The 21,939-nt window shown below is 38.2% G+C and overlaps 1 protein-coding gene across 2 annotated transcripts in view; it reads left to right on the top strand.

The window, feature by feature from the left end:
* The window catches only part of SV2B (synaptic vesicle glycoprotein 2B), a 167,893-nt gene extending 146,617 nt beyond the window's left edge, over positions 1–21,276 (top strand). For both annotated transcript variants that reach the window (XM_063448877.1, XM_063448876.1), the window contains exons 10-13: positions 11,155–11,288; positions 17,832–18,029; positions 19,791–19,950; positions 20,299–21,276. In XM_063448877.1, coding sequence (XP_063304947.1) covers positions 11,155–11,288; positions 17,832–18,029; positions 19,791–19,950; positions 20,299–20,482 — 676 coding nt within the window. In that variant the 3' untranslated portion in view covers positions 20,483–21,276. The remainder of the gene's footprint in view (positions 1–11,154; positions 11,289–17,831; positions 18,030–19,790; positions 19,951–20,298) is intronic.
* Positions 21,277–21,939: the final 663 nt, after the last annotated feature.

Below are 21,939 nucleotides of genomic sequence, written 5' to 3'. Positions count from 1 at the left end.
ATTATGCATCACCTGTAGGCCTCAAGTTGGACTTCGAGATGTATAACACATTTTTCGATTCGCACTGTGAGGAGTTTTATGGCGTTTTTGTCTCACCAAGTCAAATGTTTATTAATAAAGACATACTGACACCTGGTGGTGACTTTATTGAGACGGCAACACTAGATGTGAATAAAAGTGTTAATAGGAATAATAGGAATACAAGCTTATTGCATTAACTTCTGCATACTTGTAATACAATCTTTGTGCATACTTTCTTTAAACGGTGTTATGAGTTATTGCACCAATTGTATGTTTAGTTCAAATCTCAGAATGCAAGACAAATAGCCCAGAGGGTAAAATCTGGTTCCTGTAGAGACTTTTTGTGTTGGCAAGGGCTGTAGTTTCTGTATTTAGAACCTTTACAATGTGTGCAAGTGTATCTAGGGGCTCCAGTGTGTGAGTGTATGTATATTAAAGTTGCATTGTGTGTGTGTATTTAGAAGCTATAGTGTGTGTGTGTATCTAGGGGCTGCTGTGTACGTGTGTATTGGGGTTGCATTGTGTATGTATCTAGGAGCTGTACAGTGTATGCATGTGTATAGAAGCTATAGTCTGTGTGACTCGTCACCCCCAGGGCTGTTTGTATATTGTGTGGGTGTACTGTGTGTATGAGGTGTGAATGTGTGCTATGTGTGAGTGGGGTGCACTATGTGTGTGGTGTACTGTGTTTGTGGGGGTGTACAATGTGGGAGTGTAGGGAGTGGGATAGGAATGTTAATATTTTTATATGAATATTATTTTTCTAAAATATGTCCCTTCTCCCTATTCTCATCATGCAGGGAGGGGAGGCATTAAGAGCTCTGGTGGTCAAGCAGGCTGCATTGCCTCCAGGTACAGGACAGACAGAGTAGCTGGGAGGTCTATGTCTTCCATGGACATCTATCTCTCTTGGAGCTACAGCAGTTACACTTACTGTGTTGCTGGGATTTACGGACACTACCAGTGCCAGAGCTCACAAGATATAGAGGTACAGGGCAGGCATAGACAGTTTGGTAGGCTTTGATCTCGACACTGGCCCTTTAAGGAGCAGAGAACCCTATCTGGGCTGGTGCAGCCCTATGGGAATGGATATGATGTTCTTGGTGGGTAAAAAGGTACAGGAACACTGTTTCCACATGTTCCTGCGGGACTTGAGCCCTGACTACTATTTACCTAAAAGCCTTCCCATTGTAATGTGTCAAATTGAGAAGTCCTCTGTGCTCCTGCAAAACAGAAGCTGGATGTCTTCAATGAACTAAGCATGGCTTAGTATAAGACTGCACTCATCAGCTGAGAGCACATAGCTGATGTTTTCAGCCAATAATAGTGGCCCTCACAGCCATGCTTAGCCGAATGGAAGTATGTGCATCAGTGGACACCCGGTGGGACGCAGGTAAGTTGTCAAGCCATTCTAAAACAGTCTGACAAATTATCTGGGAGGGTGCCAGGCCATTCCTAGCACCATAGCCACTTCAGCCCACTGTGGTGCTTAGAATGTTCCTTTAAATCAGGATGAAGCCTTGTTTTTAAAATTTTATTAAAGTAAAGATATTTTCTGTAAACTATAGAATGCTGTTGCTGTTAGATGTGAATGGATTTTTTTTTTATTACACTCCTAAACTTTGCTGATAGCATCTTTAAACTATCGAGATCTCAAATTACAGTCTATTAACAATTGAAAGCTACCGTAATTAGAATTTAGAGATCTATTCTCTTCTTGATGACCACCTTCTGCTGCAGAATATTCATTTACAATCCAAATGATATTACCAGTTTTACAAAAAGTCAGCTCCATTAATTTCACGTTAATAGAGCAAACCACAAAGGTTTGTTTTTTTTAAATGAAAGATTTCTCCAGCTGGAGGTGAAATGTATTTTGTATTTAATTAAAAATAGGCAGATGCTAATTTTCTTCCTGGAGTTGTTCTCTGATGCATGATTTGCCAAAGTATGAATACCTATTGAAGTGTAGCAGGAATAAAAATACAACATTTTAATAATGAAAAAAGCATAGAACAAAAAAAACGAGTGTATATATACACTGCTCAAAAAAGTAAAGGGAACACAATGTAACTCCAAGTCAATCGCACTTCTGTGAAATCAAACTGTCCACTTAGGAAGCAACACTGAGTGACAATCAATTTCACATGCTGTTGTGCAAATGGGAAAGACAACAGGTGGAAATTATAGGCAATTAGCAAGACACCCCCAATAAAGGAGTGGTTCTGCAGGTGGTGACCACAGACCGCTTCTCAGTTCCTATGCTTCCTGGCTGATGTTTTGGTCACTTTTGAATGCTGGCGGTGCTTTCACTCTAGTGGTAGCATGAGACGGAGTCTACAACCCACACAAGTGGCTCAGGTAGTGCAGCTCATCCAGGATGGCACATAGATGCGAGCTGTGGCAAGAAGGTTTGCTGTGTCTGTCAGTGTAGTGTCCAGAGCATGGAGGCGCTACCAGGAGACAGGCCAGTACATCAGGAGACGTGGAGGAGGCAGTTAGGAGGGCAACAACCCAGCAGCAGGACCGCTATCTCCGCCTTTGTGCAAGGAGGAACAGGAGGAGCACTGCCAGAGCCCTGCAAAATGACCTCCAACAGGCCACAAATGTGCATGTGTCTGCTCAAATGGTCAGAAACAGACTCCATGAGGGTGGTGTGAGGTCCCTGACGTCCACAGGTGGAGGTTGCGCTTAAAGCCCAACACCGTGCAGGACGTTTGGCATTTGACTGGCGCCCTGTGCTCTTCACAGATGAAAGCAGGTTCACACTGAGCACATGTGACAGACGTGACAGAGTCTGGAGACGCTGTGGAGAATGTTCTGCTGCCTGCAACATCCTCCAGCATGACCGGTTTGGCAGTGGGTCAGTAATGGTGGGGTGGCATTTCTTTGGGGGGCCGCACAGCCCTCCATGTGCTCGCCAGAGGTAGCCTGACTGCTATTAGGTACCGAGATGAGATCCTCAGACCCCTTGTGAGACCATATGCTGGTGCGGTTGGCCATGGGTTACTCCTAATGCAAGACAATGCTAGACTTCTTGTGGCTGGAGTGTGTCAGCAGTTCCTGCAAGACGAAGGCATTGATGCTATGGACTGGCCCGCCCGTTCCCCAGACCTGAATCCAATTGAGCACATCTGGGACATCATGTCTCGCTTCATCCACCAACGCCACATTGCACCACAGACTGTCCAGGAGTTGGCAGATGCTTTAGTCCAGATCTGGGAGGAGATCCCTCAGGAGACCATCTGCCACCTCATCAGGAGCATGCACAGGCATTGTAGGGAGGTCATACAGGCACGTTCAGGCCACACACACTACTGAGCCTCATTTTTGACGTTAGGACATTACATCAAAGTTGGATCAGCCTGTAGTGTGTTTTTCCACTTTAATTTTGAGTGTGACTCCAAATCCAGACCTCCATGAGTTAAAAAATTTGATTTCCATTTTTTAATTTTTGAGTGATTTTGTTGTCAGCACATTCAACTATGTAAAGAACAAAGTATTTCAGAAGAATATTTAATTCATTCAGATCTAGGATGTTATTTTTGTGTTCCCTTTATTTTTTTTGAGCAGTATATATATATATATATATATATATATATATATATATATATATATATATATATATATATATATTAATTTCAAGACACATTAGATCAGGACCAGACTGGGAATGAAAATCAGACCTGGAAAAAATTCTATACCAGCCCAATTATGCAGCGTGAAAGAAAGCACTCATAGGGCTTAAAAATAAACAAAATAGCGGATTTATTTTAAGCAGACGTGAATTTACATATAATCAATGTTTCAGTCCAACTACCTTGACATATTAAGAAAGGTTTGGTAATGGGACTGAAATAGAGAATGTAAGGGATGTTATCTTGTTCATTTTGAAATCCTATATCCTAAGTGTGATCTTCACTTTGGCTGTGATCATCAAACTTGACGATACTTGACTACGTAACGATATATATTCCCCGTGAGGTGAATTTAATAATGGAAGAGGTGACTGACACTCTCTATCAGGGCAATGGTCAGCACTTAAGGGTTCATACCCTGTGCACCCGGGGTGAGCCCCCACTATATGTGCGCTGCATGGTGCTGCTGAACGGAGGCAATGCTATGGCAACCTCTATGTACTGGGTGAGCCCCAGTCTGTTTTATTTGGCCACGATTCGGAATAGACCCGCAAGGGTTTCCGTAAACACTGCCTACTGTCATAGTAGACTGATCTGTTTGCCCTCATTCTGTGCCTGAATACTGGTTTGTGCCTTACACAGGGGTATCCCTTACTACGATAAACCTACTTGACAACGTTATGCACTCGTGGCTTTGCAGCCTCTTGCTTTGAATGTCCATATCCGCTGACGGTCGGACAAACCCATGCCCTTCTATGCCAGTCAGAACGGCTCAGACGACTATAGTGACCAACGGAGGAGGTCTTTCAGGATTCACGACCTTACCATGGGCGATGCTGGACGCCGCCAAACATCGTCCAGGAACAGGCATACAACTTGGGTATATGAACTCAAAAAACTGTTTCTGCTCTTAGCAGGAAAACCCAGTGTTGGCCTCTCCCATAGGATGCCCATAGCAGCACTCCTCCACACTGACGGATGGTTGGCAGTACTGGGCGCCAAGATAGTCGGAACCCCATGCACAAGGCACAAAGTTCCGAAGGGCACTTATTAGACATGCAAGGGTCCCACGGCTTTCATAAAGGCCCAAACCCCTAGGAAGGAGGTGTTATGCGATTACCTTTACAAGGGATTCTTTGGAACCGGTTGGCAACAGAGCCGGTCGTCAACCACTTCAGGACATCTGACCCGAGATCCGCTACCGCTAGCTCTATTACCCATATAGAGCGAGAGTCAACCAATGGTGCTCCAGATAAGCGGACAGAGAACACTGTACACACAGATACCATCAATATACCTCCAACTACATCCACAGGGGATTTCACCACATCTAGGTGAAAGGCACTCAATCCTGGGGAAGACCACTTTCACGTAGTCAACCGACTTGCCTTCAGGACCTAAAGACACATCAGGATGGTCTTCTTGCTTCCCGCTCGACCATCTTACCCAGTTTTCAGGGGACATCCTCTCCTTCCCGATCCAGTAGCTCGGAGCTTGGAGGGCCCTGATAAACTACCGAAAGAAGTAATGAATACAGGCGGGAAAGACGAGACACTCTTTTACGGGAGAACCTCATTCAGATCAGAGAACTGAAAACTCGTCAACACCCACGTTCATCCGAGAACCAGCTGGAACCTCTTGTAGAAGACTATTGGCTCAGAGGATTCGTAGACTATTCCACAACTTGGGAATATTCGTACGACTCTCCGCGGCACCATCGTGACCCTGTATGTTGTATACCTAGACTTCTTGGTCCTATACTTCACAATACATGGATTGATAAAGAAGTACTAGATCGGCTGCACCCTACTGCAGGTAACCACAGATTAGGCGGTCAGGTTTCACATCCACCGGGATGGACCAACTCACGTTTATCAGACAACATGTAGGCTCCTTCGATCACCGTCTTCTTCACAGAAGATCAACCCCTCTCCCGGGGGAGACACATCTCATAGGGGCCGACTGATTTGGATATTACCACTCGTCACAGTATAAGTTGAGGCACGATGGTGATCGCACTCAGTCTGACCTGACCTCCCCGGAGGACTTATGCTTCTCATGCTTACAAGGTCTACAGTCATTCTCGAGCAGGCGAGGAACTTCTCCTGCTACATTCATGGCAAACAATTCCTCACGGAGCTGTAGGGTACTCACATCTTCTATCCCAGCAGGGTTGGCTACCTGGGGACCTGGACCCGCTTTGGGGGTTTCTTGGCAGGTCAGCGGACGATCGCAGGCTGCCGGGGACCTCTTGGGAATCTGGGAACACAGGGATGCGACGACCCTACCCCTACATATGGACATTCCCAGCCTGTCTGGTTTGGTCCTGCACCTTGATCCCTTATGTGAGGATGGAGATGGAACTGCAGCCCGTATCACTACCTGAGGATGCCCAAGGGACTAGGATCCTCTAGGATACCAACTACCCAATGTCATACCTCTCCAGCTTATGAGTTGTGGAGGTCGTTCTCCTTTCACTCTACAGGACTTAACATCCTGCTGACAAATGGTCAGACTTGGTCTTGTATAATTTCCCGTTAGATGGTGTATACGTGTGCGCTCAACGGGGAAGACCTCCCCACAACGCCAAATACTGGGTCTCTCGGCACACCGTAGGACTCTTATTTAGTTCTATACTCTTTTCTCAGCGTTAAAAACGCAAAATACGAAGCCTCCTGTCATGTGGTAAAATTGAAGATTATGCTAGCTTTAGTGTACTAATAATCTTAATTTTAATAATGACAGGAGGCGATTATTTCCCCCCCTGCTTCGCTGCCCACCCTTTCTATTCGTTTGCTTTGCAGATATCAGGTGCTAAGGTAGGTTTGCCTCTCACATTGGTGCTTATATGATATGTTCGTACTTCCATTAATATGGAATCCTCATTAGAGTTCTCATTACAATTACTCAGTTATCAGATTATAGTTACTATATTCTCCAATGGGATGTTAGGTGGTACTTTAATTGGAGTTACATGTTCGTGACTATGTCTAAACCTGTCACACATTCTCTTTTCAGTATGATTCGTCTCTGCAGATAATTGGCAGTTCACGTGAAACTATTGGAGATTTTACACATATACAAAGAAGTGGAAACCACCCAGAATACGTTCAAATATATAAAATAGAATGACCTGAATTGAGGTAGACTCTCCAAGCATGTGCTCTGTATAAACAAATCAAATAGCTAACATAGCGTAAAATAGTATATTCTAGGGATGTGAATAAATGTAATATGAATGCACTCACAAACGAAGGAGAGAATCAGGCCTTTCACCCACTCAGGGGTACTGTGATGAATATGAGATGTAGTATCTTCCAACCAAATATGTAAGATAAAAAATCAAATATAGTGAAGTACGTTATAAAATAATATATAACACATTTACTGGTCGCACTTACACTTAAGTAGTATAAAAACAGCGTGTCTCCAAGTAATTATGGACTTCTGGGTGATGTTATTCCAAAGTATCCACAATAGGAGTCTAGGAGCAGCAATTAAGGTACAGCAGAACATAAAATAAACAATAATACATATTAAAAAAGTTCACAAGGAATAAATCCAACGCGTTTCGTCCGGTGAGATGCTGGACTTCTTCAGGGATTTCTTTGGGTTCGTCCTTGTGAGTTTATATAGCTTGTATAATCTCCACTTCATCCGGACAGCTGATGACTCCGCGTGCGTTCCAATGGTGGAACGCAAAAAGGCGCCGAATGTCCGGAATTCTTGATTAGTAGTTCCGGATGTGGGGACGCATGCGCTTGACACGCGCATGCGTAAACAAAGAGTACCGCAACCTGAGAGGGACACAAAACATATGGCGAAAACGCCTGAATGTCTGCTAATCGGAAAAAAGTTAAATTAGTGTGATAACGCTAGAACCACCAATGTATATTTAGGGAACATATATATAGAAAAAATATATATAAAAAAATATATAAAAAATATATATTGGATGGAAAAAATACAAAACAGAGCTACAAGGTAGCTAACTAAAGTAAAAATGTTATATAGTAAACTACCTGATCCAATATACATATAGTGTTCTGATGCATCACACAAAAATTTTTATATTTTATATCCATATATAGCCATATATTAAGGAAAAAAATACCAAGTATAAAATATAGTAACTTAACCAAATAATATAAAAGTGATAGCCATTAAAGCCCAACATATTCATATAAACATGATCTATTAGTTATACACATGTAAATATACATACATAACTAATTATGAGAAATACAAAGAAACCAAAACTTTAAATGAGACCTTGTAGGTCAATTTCTTGATTTAGTCCCAGATCCAGAGTTTTGAGGTTAAAAAATCCATGAGGCTTCCTTTTTAACTAACTCCTGCATTTTGTCTCCTCCCCTCCATCCCAACTGTACAGAGTCAATTCCAAAAGCTTGGAAGGTATTCCAACAAAACAAAGGGCATGAATTGCAGTGTTTTGGTACACTATGATCAAGTTTATTTTTCTTTATATTGTTGAAATGTTCTAAGATTCTAGTATGCAGTTTTCTGGATGTTCGGCCCACATATTGGGCCCCACAGCCACATTGCAACAAATAAATAACAAAGGAAGAAGAGCAATGAACGTGTTTTTTGATAATATACGTTTTTTTAGTATAAGTACCCACAAAATCTTTCATTTTCCTTTTTTGGTATCTGCAAGTCGAACAATGGCCACAGCTATAGAAACCCTGTATCGGGGTTTTTAAAAAATTGTTGCAAGGAGGTGCAGTAGGTAGTAAACTGGGTGCCAATTTGTTTTTTAGGTTGGTAGATTTTTTGTAGATGACCATTGGAAAATCAGGTAGCACGTGTTTTAAGATATCATCTCTTTTCAGGATGTACCAATGTCTTTTGAGTACTTTTTCTATCTGTTTTGCTTTAGAGTTATATTGGGTTATGAAAGCAAATTCAAATCTATTATTCACATCTTTACTTTTATTTTTGTTTTTATTTTTATGTATAAACCTATTTTTAATTTTTTGTTGAACTGTTATATGGTCATCTTCCTTTTTATTTTTATTAATATTTTTATTTTTATCTTCCAGAAATACTGCTCTATCAGTGTTTAATATCTCAATCTCCGTCTTTTCCATGTTTTTAATATCATAGCCCTTATCTGCGTATCTTTGTTTTATGATTGTGGATTGTTCCAGAAAAACCTGGTTGTCTGTGCAATTTCTTCTGAGCCTAGTTAACTGGCTTTTGGGAATATTTGAGAGCCAAGGACGGTAGTGACTGCTTGAGTATTCTATAGCTGTGTTACAGTCAGTGGGCTTGAAGTAGGTTTTTGTTTTTAACTGATTTTGTTCTACGTATATAGTTAAATCCAGAAAGTTTATGGTGGAAATGTTAGACTCATGAGTGAATTTTAAATTGTAATCATTATTGTTAACTTGACTCAAAAATAAATCCAGATCCTTTTTAGTACCATCCCATATGATTAACACATCATCGATGAAGCGTCGCCATAGGACCAAACTGCCCCCGTTCTGACAGCCCAATCTGATGTGTTGCTGTTCCCAATGGGACACATACAGATTTGCAAAAATTTAGTACCCATGGCGACGCCACAGAAAAAATTGTCCATTGAACCAAAAAAAGTTCCTAGTAAGAACAAATTGAATACAATTAATCAAAAAGTCGATCTGGGTATCCTGTAAATCTTGTTGCAGCTTAAGTATATCTTTAATACAGGCAATGCATTTTAAATGCGGAATATTGGAGATTTTATCCTTCGGATTTGTCTCAACCCTGAACTCTTTTTCGTTGTTCGTATAGAATTCTTTGGAAGTTTGCTCCTTCGCACATGGAAACTTGGAGTTATTATTCGTTTTATTGTTTGCTATATATTTACTTCTGCTTGTTGTCGCTTTATGAAAGAGGAAATGATAAGGTCACATTGCCTTGTGTACATCCTGCTCTCCTGTGATTGGTTCTTTTTTCTATGTGTTTCTTTACTGCTGTATGGAGTTAGTAAAGAGAGATATGCAAAATACTCGCCTCCTGTCATTATTAAAATTAAGATTATTAGTACACTAGAGCTAGCATAATCTTCAATTTTTAGAGCTAAAGGGTAATAGCTCAATAGTAGCGCTCTTAGGGTCCGTAAAGGCGACCCTCTCCCTTCTTTAATGGGAACTCTTCTTTCTCTTGTCTTCTATAAGAAGGAAAGAGCAGATCTGGTGCAATAACGTAAGTTCTTATGTTGATAAATAAGGTAAAATAGGGTACTTACAAACCCAGAGCCATCCAAATCGGCTCATATCCAATAGTATATGTGGTTAAGGACCACACTCCTTCTTTCAAAACAGCAGGGGGAATGCCAATAGTATGTATAAAAAATATATACTTTATTATTTAACAGTAAAAGTATGTAATATATATATATATATATATATATATATATATATATATATATATATACTATATATAAAACAACACTATAAAGGCATAAAATCCAGTAATCCAAAGTCTCACAATGTCTCACACAGGGACGCTATTCGCCTTATAGGCTTCCTCCGTTGGATGTGGTGAAAAAGTCTTTGTGGGTTTCCTTTGATTCTTCCCTGCTATATGTACCCCTTTAAGGGGTAAATGATTGTTGTCAGGCTTGTAGTTTTCGTGGGCGATCGCCATTGTAATGGTGACGCCCTGCGATTCAAGCCTCTTTCTATTTTCTTCTCTTTATTTCCGTGTTTTTAAGTCGTCGCGTCATTTCCGGTTTCCGATTCGCATGCCGATACGTCACTTCCATGCGTTCCACATTGCGGTTCACATGTCTTTTCGATAGTATTTCCGGACCGGCATGTACGTGAAAGGGGTGGAAGAAGATTATATATAATAAAGTATAAACACATATTGTTAACAGTCTTTCTTGGACCCATTTATATATTCATTTTCCATTCCATTCAATTACATACATCTAAACATAATCTATTTCCGTTGGTGTTTTCCATATAGAAACTATAAACTCTCTGTTGTTATTCTTCTAAATAAAATACATATTTGCTTTAGTTTCTATTTACTTATAAATGTATCTAGCAACACAATACAATACTTGCTAATTGCATTTATTTATTGCAAATTAAGTGTGCAAATTATGTCATAACTGCAGTCAGAGAGCTCACATCACAGTGGCACAGTGAGCCACAACACTGCAAGCCTCTGAGATTAGCTTTCTGTATCCAGCACTGCAAGTCCGTCCTTCAATATAACTACAGTACCTTAGACAGACAATGCAACCCCTATTTATTTTGTCTCTTTGGGTGTTAGTGGGGGCCTCATGTTTGAGGTTTGCCTAAGGCCTCACAAAGTCTAGAGCCACCAGTGTTGTAGTGAACTAGTAAACAAAAAGTAAAATTTAAAATTAAACAATAATGAAAAATAATCTGTAATTCCTTCGATTTAGAATGTATAGAATGTTTGGGCGATGTTAAGTCCATCTAAAAGTCTAACTCTCTCAAATTGTATTTTCTAGGTTTGTCAAGATGAAATTTAAACATGTGACATTTGAAGACTCTGAATTTGACGAATGTTATTTTGAAGATGTGACCTCCAGAGGAACATATTTTAAAAACTGCGTTATTACGTCTACAGTTTTCTATAACACAGGTAATACTATTGACAGATTGTTGAAACATATTCACTCATTCTCCTGTTGAATTGCAGAAATGTATACCTTCTCTTACTGGGACCTGGACTTTGTGGAAAATAAGGTGTTAAAGTCGTGACTTAAATATGAATATTAATTAATATATAATAATTAAGCAACAAATAACAACTTTAATATTTTTTAGAGTTCGGTATTATGGTCGAATATATAATAGGAAATACACAAAACATTGTAGTATTAAATGTATATTTAATATAATTATAATAACAATTAAACAAATGCTAGCAGAATGTCAATTTACCACAATAATTACACAATACAAAACTACAAACAAAAGGCTATAACAGTTGCTAGCTGTTATAATAGATTACTTACATGGCTCCAGCCTGTTTGGCTGGAGCTATACAGTCAGCTACATTTTCAATCAATGCAAGCAAAAGAAAAAGAGTGCGAGTTCCTCCTACTATTTGGTTTTATCCAGTAAGTAGGCTGGCCTGTGATGTCACTTCCAGAAGCACATGAGTTAGCACACTGACCCCTAGTGGTGCCTCTAAAGCATTAAGCTCATTATGCTTTACTGACATCTAGTGGTGCGTCTAAAGCATTAAACTCATTATGCTTTTTTATGACAAAAAGTCATTAATTAATAAATACCATTACAAACCACCCTTTGACTTATGTCATAAAACAAACATTATAAACCCGTACATCTTGAATCTACCCTATTTTAACAGTACCTGCCCTACAACAAAACCCACCTTTTGAAGAATGATACCCATTTACCCGTAAAGTTATGACACTTTATTGCTTATTCAAATTTTTTTTTATTTATTTTTTTTTTTTAAATAAGCACATACGCACCCTTATAATAACCACTGAGCACATGCATTAGCAGTTGGGAAACCTTGGCCTTAAATGGGCAAATACCCACCCTTGTATTAGATTAACCAATGATATTGTGTTCATGTGAGGATGTGTTTTGGAGCTTAATATAGTATTAGACACCACAAACTCATAACACCTATGAATCATGGCACAGACCGACTCGATTTCTGTAGCCTCTGGCTGGTCTGTGTGCCTGAAATTTTCACAAACATTAGTCCTGGAAACTGGATACTCTATTCTTTGACAGTCTCATAGAACATCCGCATGGAGACAGGGATGAATGAAATAATTTGAACAAACAAGGACGTAGGATTTTTGTATTTATAGTTCATGTGTGCAGGGACTTCTGTGTGTTTGTGGTCAATTGTCACAGTATCCTGCTCTGGCTGTATTATTTTACCTACTCCCATCACTCGCAGCTTCAGTATTTCTTCTCATATCAGTTCATGTGATCAAGGACTTTTGTGTGTTTGTGGTCACATTGTTTTGTTTTTTCTTTCTTTATACCATTAACCACCTTGACGTAACAGTTTCCTGCTCCTGATGCATTTTGTTCCGACTCTCACCACTCTTAGCTGCAATATTTTTTCTCCTTACAGCAACAGTTGAGCATAGTGTCCAGTGCTTCTTCTTAAAATATCCTTGTTTGAAAGTTCTTGAATGAAAACACAGGCAATGACGAACACAAACATAAATGGCAAATAACTGTGCCAATCATCACAAGTACCATTTGATTGTGGTGTCTTAACCATATTTTTCCCTATGGCGTTTGGATAAATACCTACACACCTCTCTTCACATCCAGCACACTCCTGATTCAGAGATAAACACAATATCACTGCTGTATCTACCAATTTAACCCAAACACTCGTTATTACTGCTGCATTTACCAATTTAATCTAAACACTCGTTATTACTGCTGTATTTAACCAATTTAATCTAAACATTAACCAAAACAATTACATTCCTATTTACCACCCTTCTATTTAAACATGTATAGATAACCCAAAATGCCTACTTTCTCTTATCCCTCTTATCACTCTTCCGTTTTTTGTTAACTGCAACCACTCATGCACTTTAAACAGACACAAATCAAGCACCTACTGGACAATGGGGTTAGAGACCTCCCACCCCAGTTCGGTTTACACAAATACCCCCTGGTCCCTATGGGTCAATACCCCCTTTCCCAGGCAAGCATACATACATACATACATACATACATACAACAATCAATATATGTATTTCCTAGTCACTAAAAGTCCAATACTCAGTACCCCCTAGCCTAAATTCCCCACCCGCTACTGTAACTAAGTTTACAGCCCACGTTATGGCAGTTCACCCGCTAGGCAGATATGCTCAGTACCCCCTAGCCTAAATTCCCCACCCGCTACTGTAACTAAGTTTACAGCCCACGTTATGGCAGTTCACCCGCTAGGCAGATATGCTCAGTACCCCCTAGCCTAAATTCCCCACCCGCTACTGTAACTAAGTTTACAGCCCACGTTATGGCAGTTCACCCGCTAGGCAGATATGCTCAGTACCCCCTAGCCTAAGTTCCCCACCCGCTACTGTAACTAAGTTTACAGCCCACGTTATGGCAGTTCACCCGCTAGGCAGATATGCTCAGTACCCCCTAGCCTAAATTCCCCACCCGCTACTGTAACTAAGTTTACAGCCCACGTTATGGCAGTTCACCCGCTAGGCAGATACACAATAAACCCACGTATTACTTATTTTATATTTCCTGGTCTCTCAGGGATATACAATAGCTAATCCCCTTCCCAGGGTAATATAAAACTGACACAAAAGGCTACTTTTAAGCAATACAGAATTTCAAATGGACTTATGAGTAATACATAAAGTTTTCAAGTGCAATACAATCACTAGAAATAAGAGAATAGTATGCACAAAAGCATAGCATAGACATGTTAAATAGACAATAAAATAAAACATTCAATAGCTCATCAAAGGTCAACATTTAAACACTGGTCTCCATCTGATATTCTATCTGTGTTCCAATGTCCACCTCTGGTTTCTGCTACATCTGAAAAAGTTAGAAAACAGATCAGGATTACTTTCCTAGTCACTTATAGCGTATACTGCAAATATTTTACTTAGAATATATATATATATACACACACAGACATGTAAACACATTCCTTCAGCTTTTCATTTTATAGACAATTTTTTCAATAAGATTACTTTCTTAATTTTTTTTTACAAGGCTCTTAAAAAACAATAAGCTAATAGCTGCTTTCTGCATCTTCTCTGCAATTCAGGAAACACATTTCTAGCCAACCTAAACATGTTTAATAACTCTCCACCCTTTGGTTAAATTATAGAGGAGTGAACCACAACACCTCTTCCGCCTCTGAAAGGATATAGGTCAATATGTCTCAAAGTTCAACACTTCTGACAGCTATGAGTGACTCCCTATTAATTTCTAGCCTTTCCACGGACATGCTTGCACCTCGCGGCTAAGGGCCTGCACAACTAACCATCCTGTGATGGCAGTGGCTTTCCGCATGGGGGTGACCGCCCCCGCAAAATTATAGAGGAGCAAACATACAGCAGCCTCTTTTCCGGCTCGATTAAAGGTTCTGGGCCAATATGTCTGCAATTTAACCAGTACACTCACGTATCACTTATTGTATATTTCCTGGTCTCTCAGGAATTTCTATTAAATAGCGTATCCCCTTCCCAGGGCAATATACAACAAAAACTAGTCACCAAGGGTCTCTATGGTCATTATAGGCCGCCCTACCACTAGTGTAATACGCCCTTTTTTGAATATATTTCCTGGTCTCTCAGAGATTTTGCCTATCCCTTTCCCAGAGCAATATATATAAACAATTACAAATAAGTTACAAAACGCTACTTATAAGTAATATAGGGTTTCAAATAATACAGGATAGAACTGCACAACAACTATTGGGTATGCTCCCCCTTATCCGGACACGTTTAAATACCCCCTAGCTCAGGTTCCCCACCCGCTACTGTAACTAAAATCACAGCCCACGTTATGGAGGTTCACCCGCTAGGCAGATACACCCTAATTCAAAGCATGGAAATATTAAAATCAGTTATAGATGGCTTCTAAAATAATATAAATCTTAATCTGAGCCCATACACTTACTTTGTTAAAAATGCTAACTTGTTAAAATATTCAGACTAAATAGGACAAAGGAATTATTTTACCATTTTTTCAGTTCATTTGTTACCAGTTCCTGAAATTCCATCATATGTCCAGTAATTCCTTAGTCCTGGATAATAAAGCTGAAAAACACTCCACAAATTGATTAGTTTAGGCAATTACATTTACAAAACAATGCAGTTTATTTTTTCTCATACAGGCAAGACTACCCACCCCCAACAAGGACAAATTCTCCCCCAGCTGTAGCTGAAAAGCATGGTCACACAGCTGTTAAAAAATAAAAGGTGGTCTCTCCTTCATGAGTCAAAATCATATATATATTTATACTAATATTCTGTGTATACGCGCACATAAATCTATTATTCACTGAATCTGCTTTACTAAACGTATCTTTTTCTTAACTACTACATTTAATAAATTTTGTCCAAATCTCTTTTCAACTAGACAAATCCATGAATGCCAAACAAATGTAAATTAGTACACAAACAAACAGGGTCAAATTTAGCAATAAAACCTGGTGAACTAGTTTAGTGAAAAGTCTTTTCCTATGCAAATGGTAGCAAACAATGAAACTAGGCCTCAACTCATTTACACCATGTGGTCAATGGTGGATTCAAATCCACATGGTCAGACAAAAAGTAAAGTATATTTTTTCTATATAAAAATGACCAAAGATTGGTAACAAGCAACACAATATTATCACTATGTTCTACAGCAAGAGATACATTAAAAACAAATATCTAATCCCTATTTGCTATCTGTATTCATTCCATTAAGACCAGATCATCAATTTATTCACTTCTATACAGACAGACAATTGACTCTATTTATTAAACAAAATGCATAACTTTTGTATTTTCCCTAATATTCCAGCATAATCCCATCTTCGTCGCCAAGTGTTAAAGTCGTGACTTAAATATGAATATTAATTAATATATAATAATTAAGCAACAAATAACAACTTTAATATTTTTTAGAGTTCGGTATTATGGTCGAATATATAATAGGAAATACACAAAACATTGTAGTATTAAATGTATATTTAATATAATTATAATAACAATTAAACAAATGCTAGCAGAATGTCAATTTACCACAATAATTACACAATACAAAACTACAAACAAAAGGCTATAACAGTTGCTAGCTGTTATAATAGATTACTTACATGGCTCCAGCCTGTTTGGCTGGAGCTATACAGTCAGCTACATTTTCAATCAATGCAAGCAAAAGAAAAAGAGTGCGAGTTCCTCCTACTATTTGGTTTTATCCAGTAAGTAGGCTGGCCTGTGATGTCACTTCCAGAAGCACATGAGTTAGCACACTGACCCCTAGTGGTGCCTCTAAAGCATTAAGCTCATTATGCTTTACTGACATCTAGTGGTGCGTCTAAAGCATTAAACTCATTATGCTTTTTTATGACAAAAAGTCATTAATTAATAAATACCATTACATAAGGATATACGCAAAATGTTTTCTTGTAAATGTGTGCCCTGTAATCTATAGTGTTTGTGTGTTACATATTGCTATTTTTTTTTTCAATACTTTATTTTTGCGTGAATGTCTTGTTACAACAATACCTTACAGCAGGTGGTATACATAGGAATATTAACGTAGGTAACAACCGTATTCCTGCTTCATTACACATAGTCTCATTGTCGGTTAAACCGTATCAAGTCAGGCATGCAACAGAGACACTTTTTTAATTTTGTGATCATGTGTTCAAACCATCGGTGTACATATTGCTATTTTAACTGGCATCGCCAACATATTCTGCAGCATTGTACAATTTGGGAAACATAAAGTTGTAAAAATTTAAAAAAATATACAGAGCAATAAAGAGGACACTGCCCGTGAGTTGAGATCTAGCCATTGAAGTTTTTTTATGCAGAGTACTTTGCTAGATAGTCAGTGAGCTTACAATCTAAATTAGACAAAAGAGAGAGAATTGGGAAATGATGGCCAGAGAGAGTTAAAAGGATATTTGCAGCCACTCAACATGTAAAGCAAATAAGGGGTTAACAGAGTGTGATAGTAGAGAGCTGGAATAGCATGCCAGAAAGTTAGAAGGGATAGTGCTTAGATAAAATTAAGTCTTAGTTTCTGTTAGCTGGAATAGAGCTAGATACAGTTATCTGTATCATTCATTCAGAAGTGTTTGGAAATTTCGGAATTCTGTAATTTTCAAAGATTTTTGTCCATTTGGACAAAATCCAGTTTTTAGTGAATTACCCTATTAAGAAATTTATTCTAAAACACCTCCAGATGTACGAAGACATCTGCACTTGCATCATACCCTTGTTTTTTTATGTTTCCAAGCATTAAGTAATCATCACTAAAATATCAACAAAAGAAATGTGGCTGTTGAGTCAATGATTATAATCCCATGATAACAACATAGACAGTTTTATTATTTTAAAATACTCTAACAGAGCATTTGTTTCTGGATCTATAAAGAAGTGCCTTACCAATTCTTAACATGTATCATGCTCTCCTCATTTAGACCTCAAACACAAGTTTATTGACTGCAAATTTATAAACAGCTCTTTCTATAACACAAAAGAAGGATGTCACATTGACTTTGACGAAGATAATGATTTCCTGATTTACTTGGTCAGTTTTCTTGGAAGTTTGTCAGTATTACCTGGTAATATCATCTCAGCTCTTCTAATGGACAAAATTGGAAGGATAAGAATGATTGGTGAGTACCAAGAATTCCTAGTGTTTGCAACTTGTGTAGGTGAGACAGAAGAGGGTGATTCAGAAGAGTTTTCTTTCCATAAGGCACATTTATTGAGTGCTGCATACTCTAGATGTAGTGCTTTAGCTGGAACTACATTTCCCATATGCTCTAACCTGCTAACAGGGCTGGTATCAGGCATTTTGGGGCCACTTACACAGTTCAAGGCTTGGGCCCCCAGGATTTGCCCGTAATCCTCCCATAGGGTCCACGCTCTGAGTCTGTTACAAGGATGAATAAAGTGAATATACTGTGTGTATAGTATATGCAGCATATGTGTATTGTAGTGGACGCAGAGTGTGCATTTATTGTGTGTGTGTAGTGGATGTAGTGTGTGTAGTGTATGCAGTGTGTGTGTGAAGTGGGTATGGTGTTTGTATACTGCATGCAGTGTGATTGTGTAGTGGATGCAGTGTATGTGTGTAGATGATGTAGTGTGATTGTGTAGTGGATACAGAGTTTGTGTATTGGATGCAGTGTCTTTGTGTAGTGGATGCAGTGTTTGTGTTTGTGTAGGGGATGCATTGTTTGTGTATGAGAGTGCGTGTAGTGTATGCAGTGTGTGTGTAGTAGATACAGTGTGTGTATTGGATGTAGTGTGTTTAGTTGGATGTAGTGTGTAGTGTAGGCAGTGTGTGTGAAGTGGGTATGGTGTTTGTATACTGCATGCAGTGTGATTGTGTAGTGGATACAGAGTTTGTGTAGTGGATGCAGTGTTTGCAGTGAGTGAAGTGTCTGTGTTTGTGTTAGTTTGTGGGGTAGGATAGTGACCATTGTGGGTCTGTGCAGATTTTATTAAATTATAATCAAGCTTATTTCCCCCACCATACCTCTTACTGTGGCATGGGAGGGGGGGCACTAGATTCCCTGGTGGTCCAGTGACACAGCATACTTGTATAGAAGACGAGGGGACCCAGCAGACTCCATATTCTACCTCCAACCAGGCAGCAGGCCCTTTTCTTCTCTTACTAGCCCAGCATGCAGTGCATGCTGCATGGAGCATTATCATGGCAACCTGACAGCAATGGCTCACGAGTGGACACTGCCGGAGGGGTAACTTGGCATCTCATGTGCTCCCTCTTCATTATACTACATAGCAAAGACCTGCAAGTGCATATATATAATAGTACTCATTGTATATATGCACATTGGAAGTGTAGGGCCCAGGCACAACTCCTGGGGAGGTTCGGACCCCGTATCCCTCGTTCTGGCTATATCTCCCTAATGGTGGACCTTACTGCTAATCCAGAAATCCTGGTTCTACTTCAGTCAGTTATTTGACTTTATTTCCTTATTTAGATGTGTGCCAATGATAGCTAAATTTGACAATCTATCTATTTTTTTTGAAGATTTGTTAATCTTGTCATTAATTGTTACTAAATGGGGAAATGTTCTAAAAGTGGAGCAAACACCATGTAAACAAATGGTGTGCTCCTGCAGGGTCCCATGGCTTCTGTGTCCATTCCAGTTGTAGAATATAAGTTCTTATGGAAAATGGAATTGTATATAACATATAGGTTAGGACAGTGTAATAATTATACCTTGTAATGCTTTCTTTAAAACAAAGAGTAAACAAATTGCTTTTCAGTACATCATTGCCCTAGTTTGCACTAAATCTCAATAAAACATGATGCAATATTTTTATATTTACCATGATGTGTGTATGTTGTATGCGTGTATCTAAGTGCCATATGTGGTGTTTCTCTTGTGTCCTACTTATAGGTGGCTCCATGCTGGTCTCAGCTGTTTGCTGCTTTTTCCTGTTTTTTGGGAACAGCGAGTCTGCAATGATTGGTTGGCAATGCCTCTTTTCTGGCACTAGTATAGCAGCATGGAATGCTTTGGATGTTATCACTGTCGAACTTTACCCTACAAATAAGAGGTATTACCAGTAAATTAACAAATTTTCCATTTTTTTACGTATTTATATTACAATACATTTAGGGCACATTTAGGTTTTAAGCAAAGAGACACAATTATTATTTTTTATGATACTTAACATATTCAATCAAAGAATGACGATGAGCAAGTCTTACCGAGTGTTAATGATGTTGGAGTTTTAAAAATGAAATTACATCACCTATATATCACACCCACTGTCAGGAATGTGACATATTGCATTAAATATGTTAGAACCTTATATACCTTGGATTTCATATTTTTTGTCTTTTACTTCTACCTTGAAGTAGAGAATCCAAAATTTAAATATATTTTGATTATTTTTTTATAGAGCAACAGCATTTGGAATCCTGAATGGCATTTGCAAGCTTGCCGCCATCTTTGGAAACTCGATCTTTGCTTCTTTTGTTGGCATCACAAAAGTTGTTCCCATTCTCTTGGCATCTACTGCCCTTGTAGGAGGTGGCCTTCTATCCCTACGACTTCCAGAGACTCGTGAACTGGTCCTCATGTGAGAAAGAAGTGTGATTTGAAACATGTACTGTTTGCTGATACATTATCATGAAAGAAATAGAATTTGAAGATGATGTCTTGGTGCAAAAGGACAATCGATATCCTCTGGTCAAAGCCAATCAAACAACACAAACAATCTAATAAAAATATTATTACAGTGTTTAAAAAAAAAAAAAAAAAAAAAAAAAGGTTTGTGAGAATGAGGTTTAGCCAGTACAATTTTATTAATTATACGATAACATAAATGGAATATCATGTTATTCAAACAGTTTATCTGCAGAAGGCTCAACAAAACATTGACATTCTGACATAGTTTACATTTAAAACAAATCAATCAACGTTCTGGGTGTAATCTACACAGAGTACATAAGAGCTTTAGAAATTTACACCTGAAATTACACAGGTAAAGATATTAAACAGGGCTGTTTACTAAAATGAGAATGCAAAATGAATTTCTTAAGGTCAAAATTTAAAACTAAATACGCTTTCAGTTGAGCTACTCTCATTTTAAATGTGAAATTCACTTTGAATTATCACTTTAGTAAATAACCCACTAAATCTTTTTTTTTCTTTTATCCAATTATTTTGGGACAATAAATTTTCCTTTTTAATTATAAGTGTTTTGGTACAAAAAATACTTTGTTCCTCAATGTTAAATATACTAATGGAAAAATAGCACAATAATTTGCTAAGCAGGGTCCATACACTAAATAGTGAATTTTGGAGAACTGAAAAATGTTTTGGAAAATTTAGGCACTATTGGAACAGTGGAAAAAATGTCCTATCTTTTTCCAACTTGGGCTCTTGTTTTAATATCGTTGGATGAGCTTGCCAAATTATTTAATTTAGATAAAGTTTACAATTATATTTTTCAACCTATTAAGATATCAAAAAATCATATTTAAAAAAATCTATTAATGAAAAATATTATTATTTTTTTTCATAATATAAAATAATTTTAAATGTCTCTCCAAAAATATTAAATCATTTAGAAAACTTATCCAACAATATTAAATTAAGGCCTTGGTAATTTGTGCATGAATTTTGCATTTGGTTTTTAATGCAACACAATTCACAGTTTCATAAACAAACCATATTATACAGAGTTATTCACATAAACTGTAGTAAATTCAAAGTAAGTTTAAAAAATAGTTTACAATAACCAGTTTAAAACATAACTAACATGGAATTTTCTTTCCAGTTCTTATGGCCTAAATTTTGAAATTCACTTTTAGTTCCCAACAGTTCACAATTTTATGTTTTACATGATGTGTGAGTTGGCAGCTTTACTAATTGTTTTATAGTGGTAGTTATATTGGACAAAAGACTAGCAGCTCTTTTAAGACTAGAAAACATATAAAAATAAATAAAAAGGCTTTCACCTTTTCCAACATTCCAGAATAATACCTTTAGAATAGTAAATCAAGCACAATAATAATATTCATATATGTATAGCACA

Source organism: Pelobates fuscus, chromosome 3, assembly GCF_036172605.1.
Source record: "Pelobates fuscus isolate aPelFus1 chromosome 3, aPelFus1.pri, whole genome shotgun sequence".
NCBI classification, from domain to species: Eukaryota; Metazoa; Chordata; class Amphibia; order Anura; family Pelobatidae; genus Pelobates; species Pelobates fuscus.
This window is presented reverse-complemented; position numbering and strand designations above follow the sequence as displayed.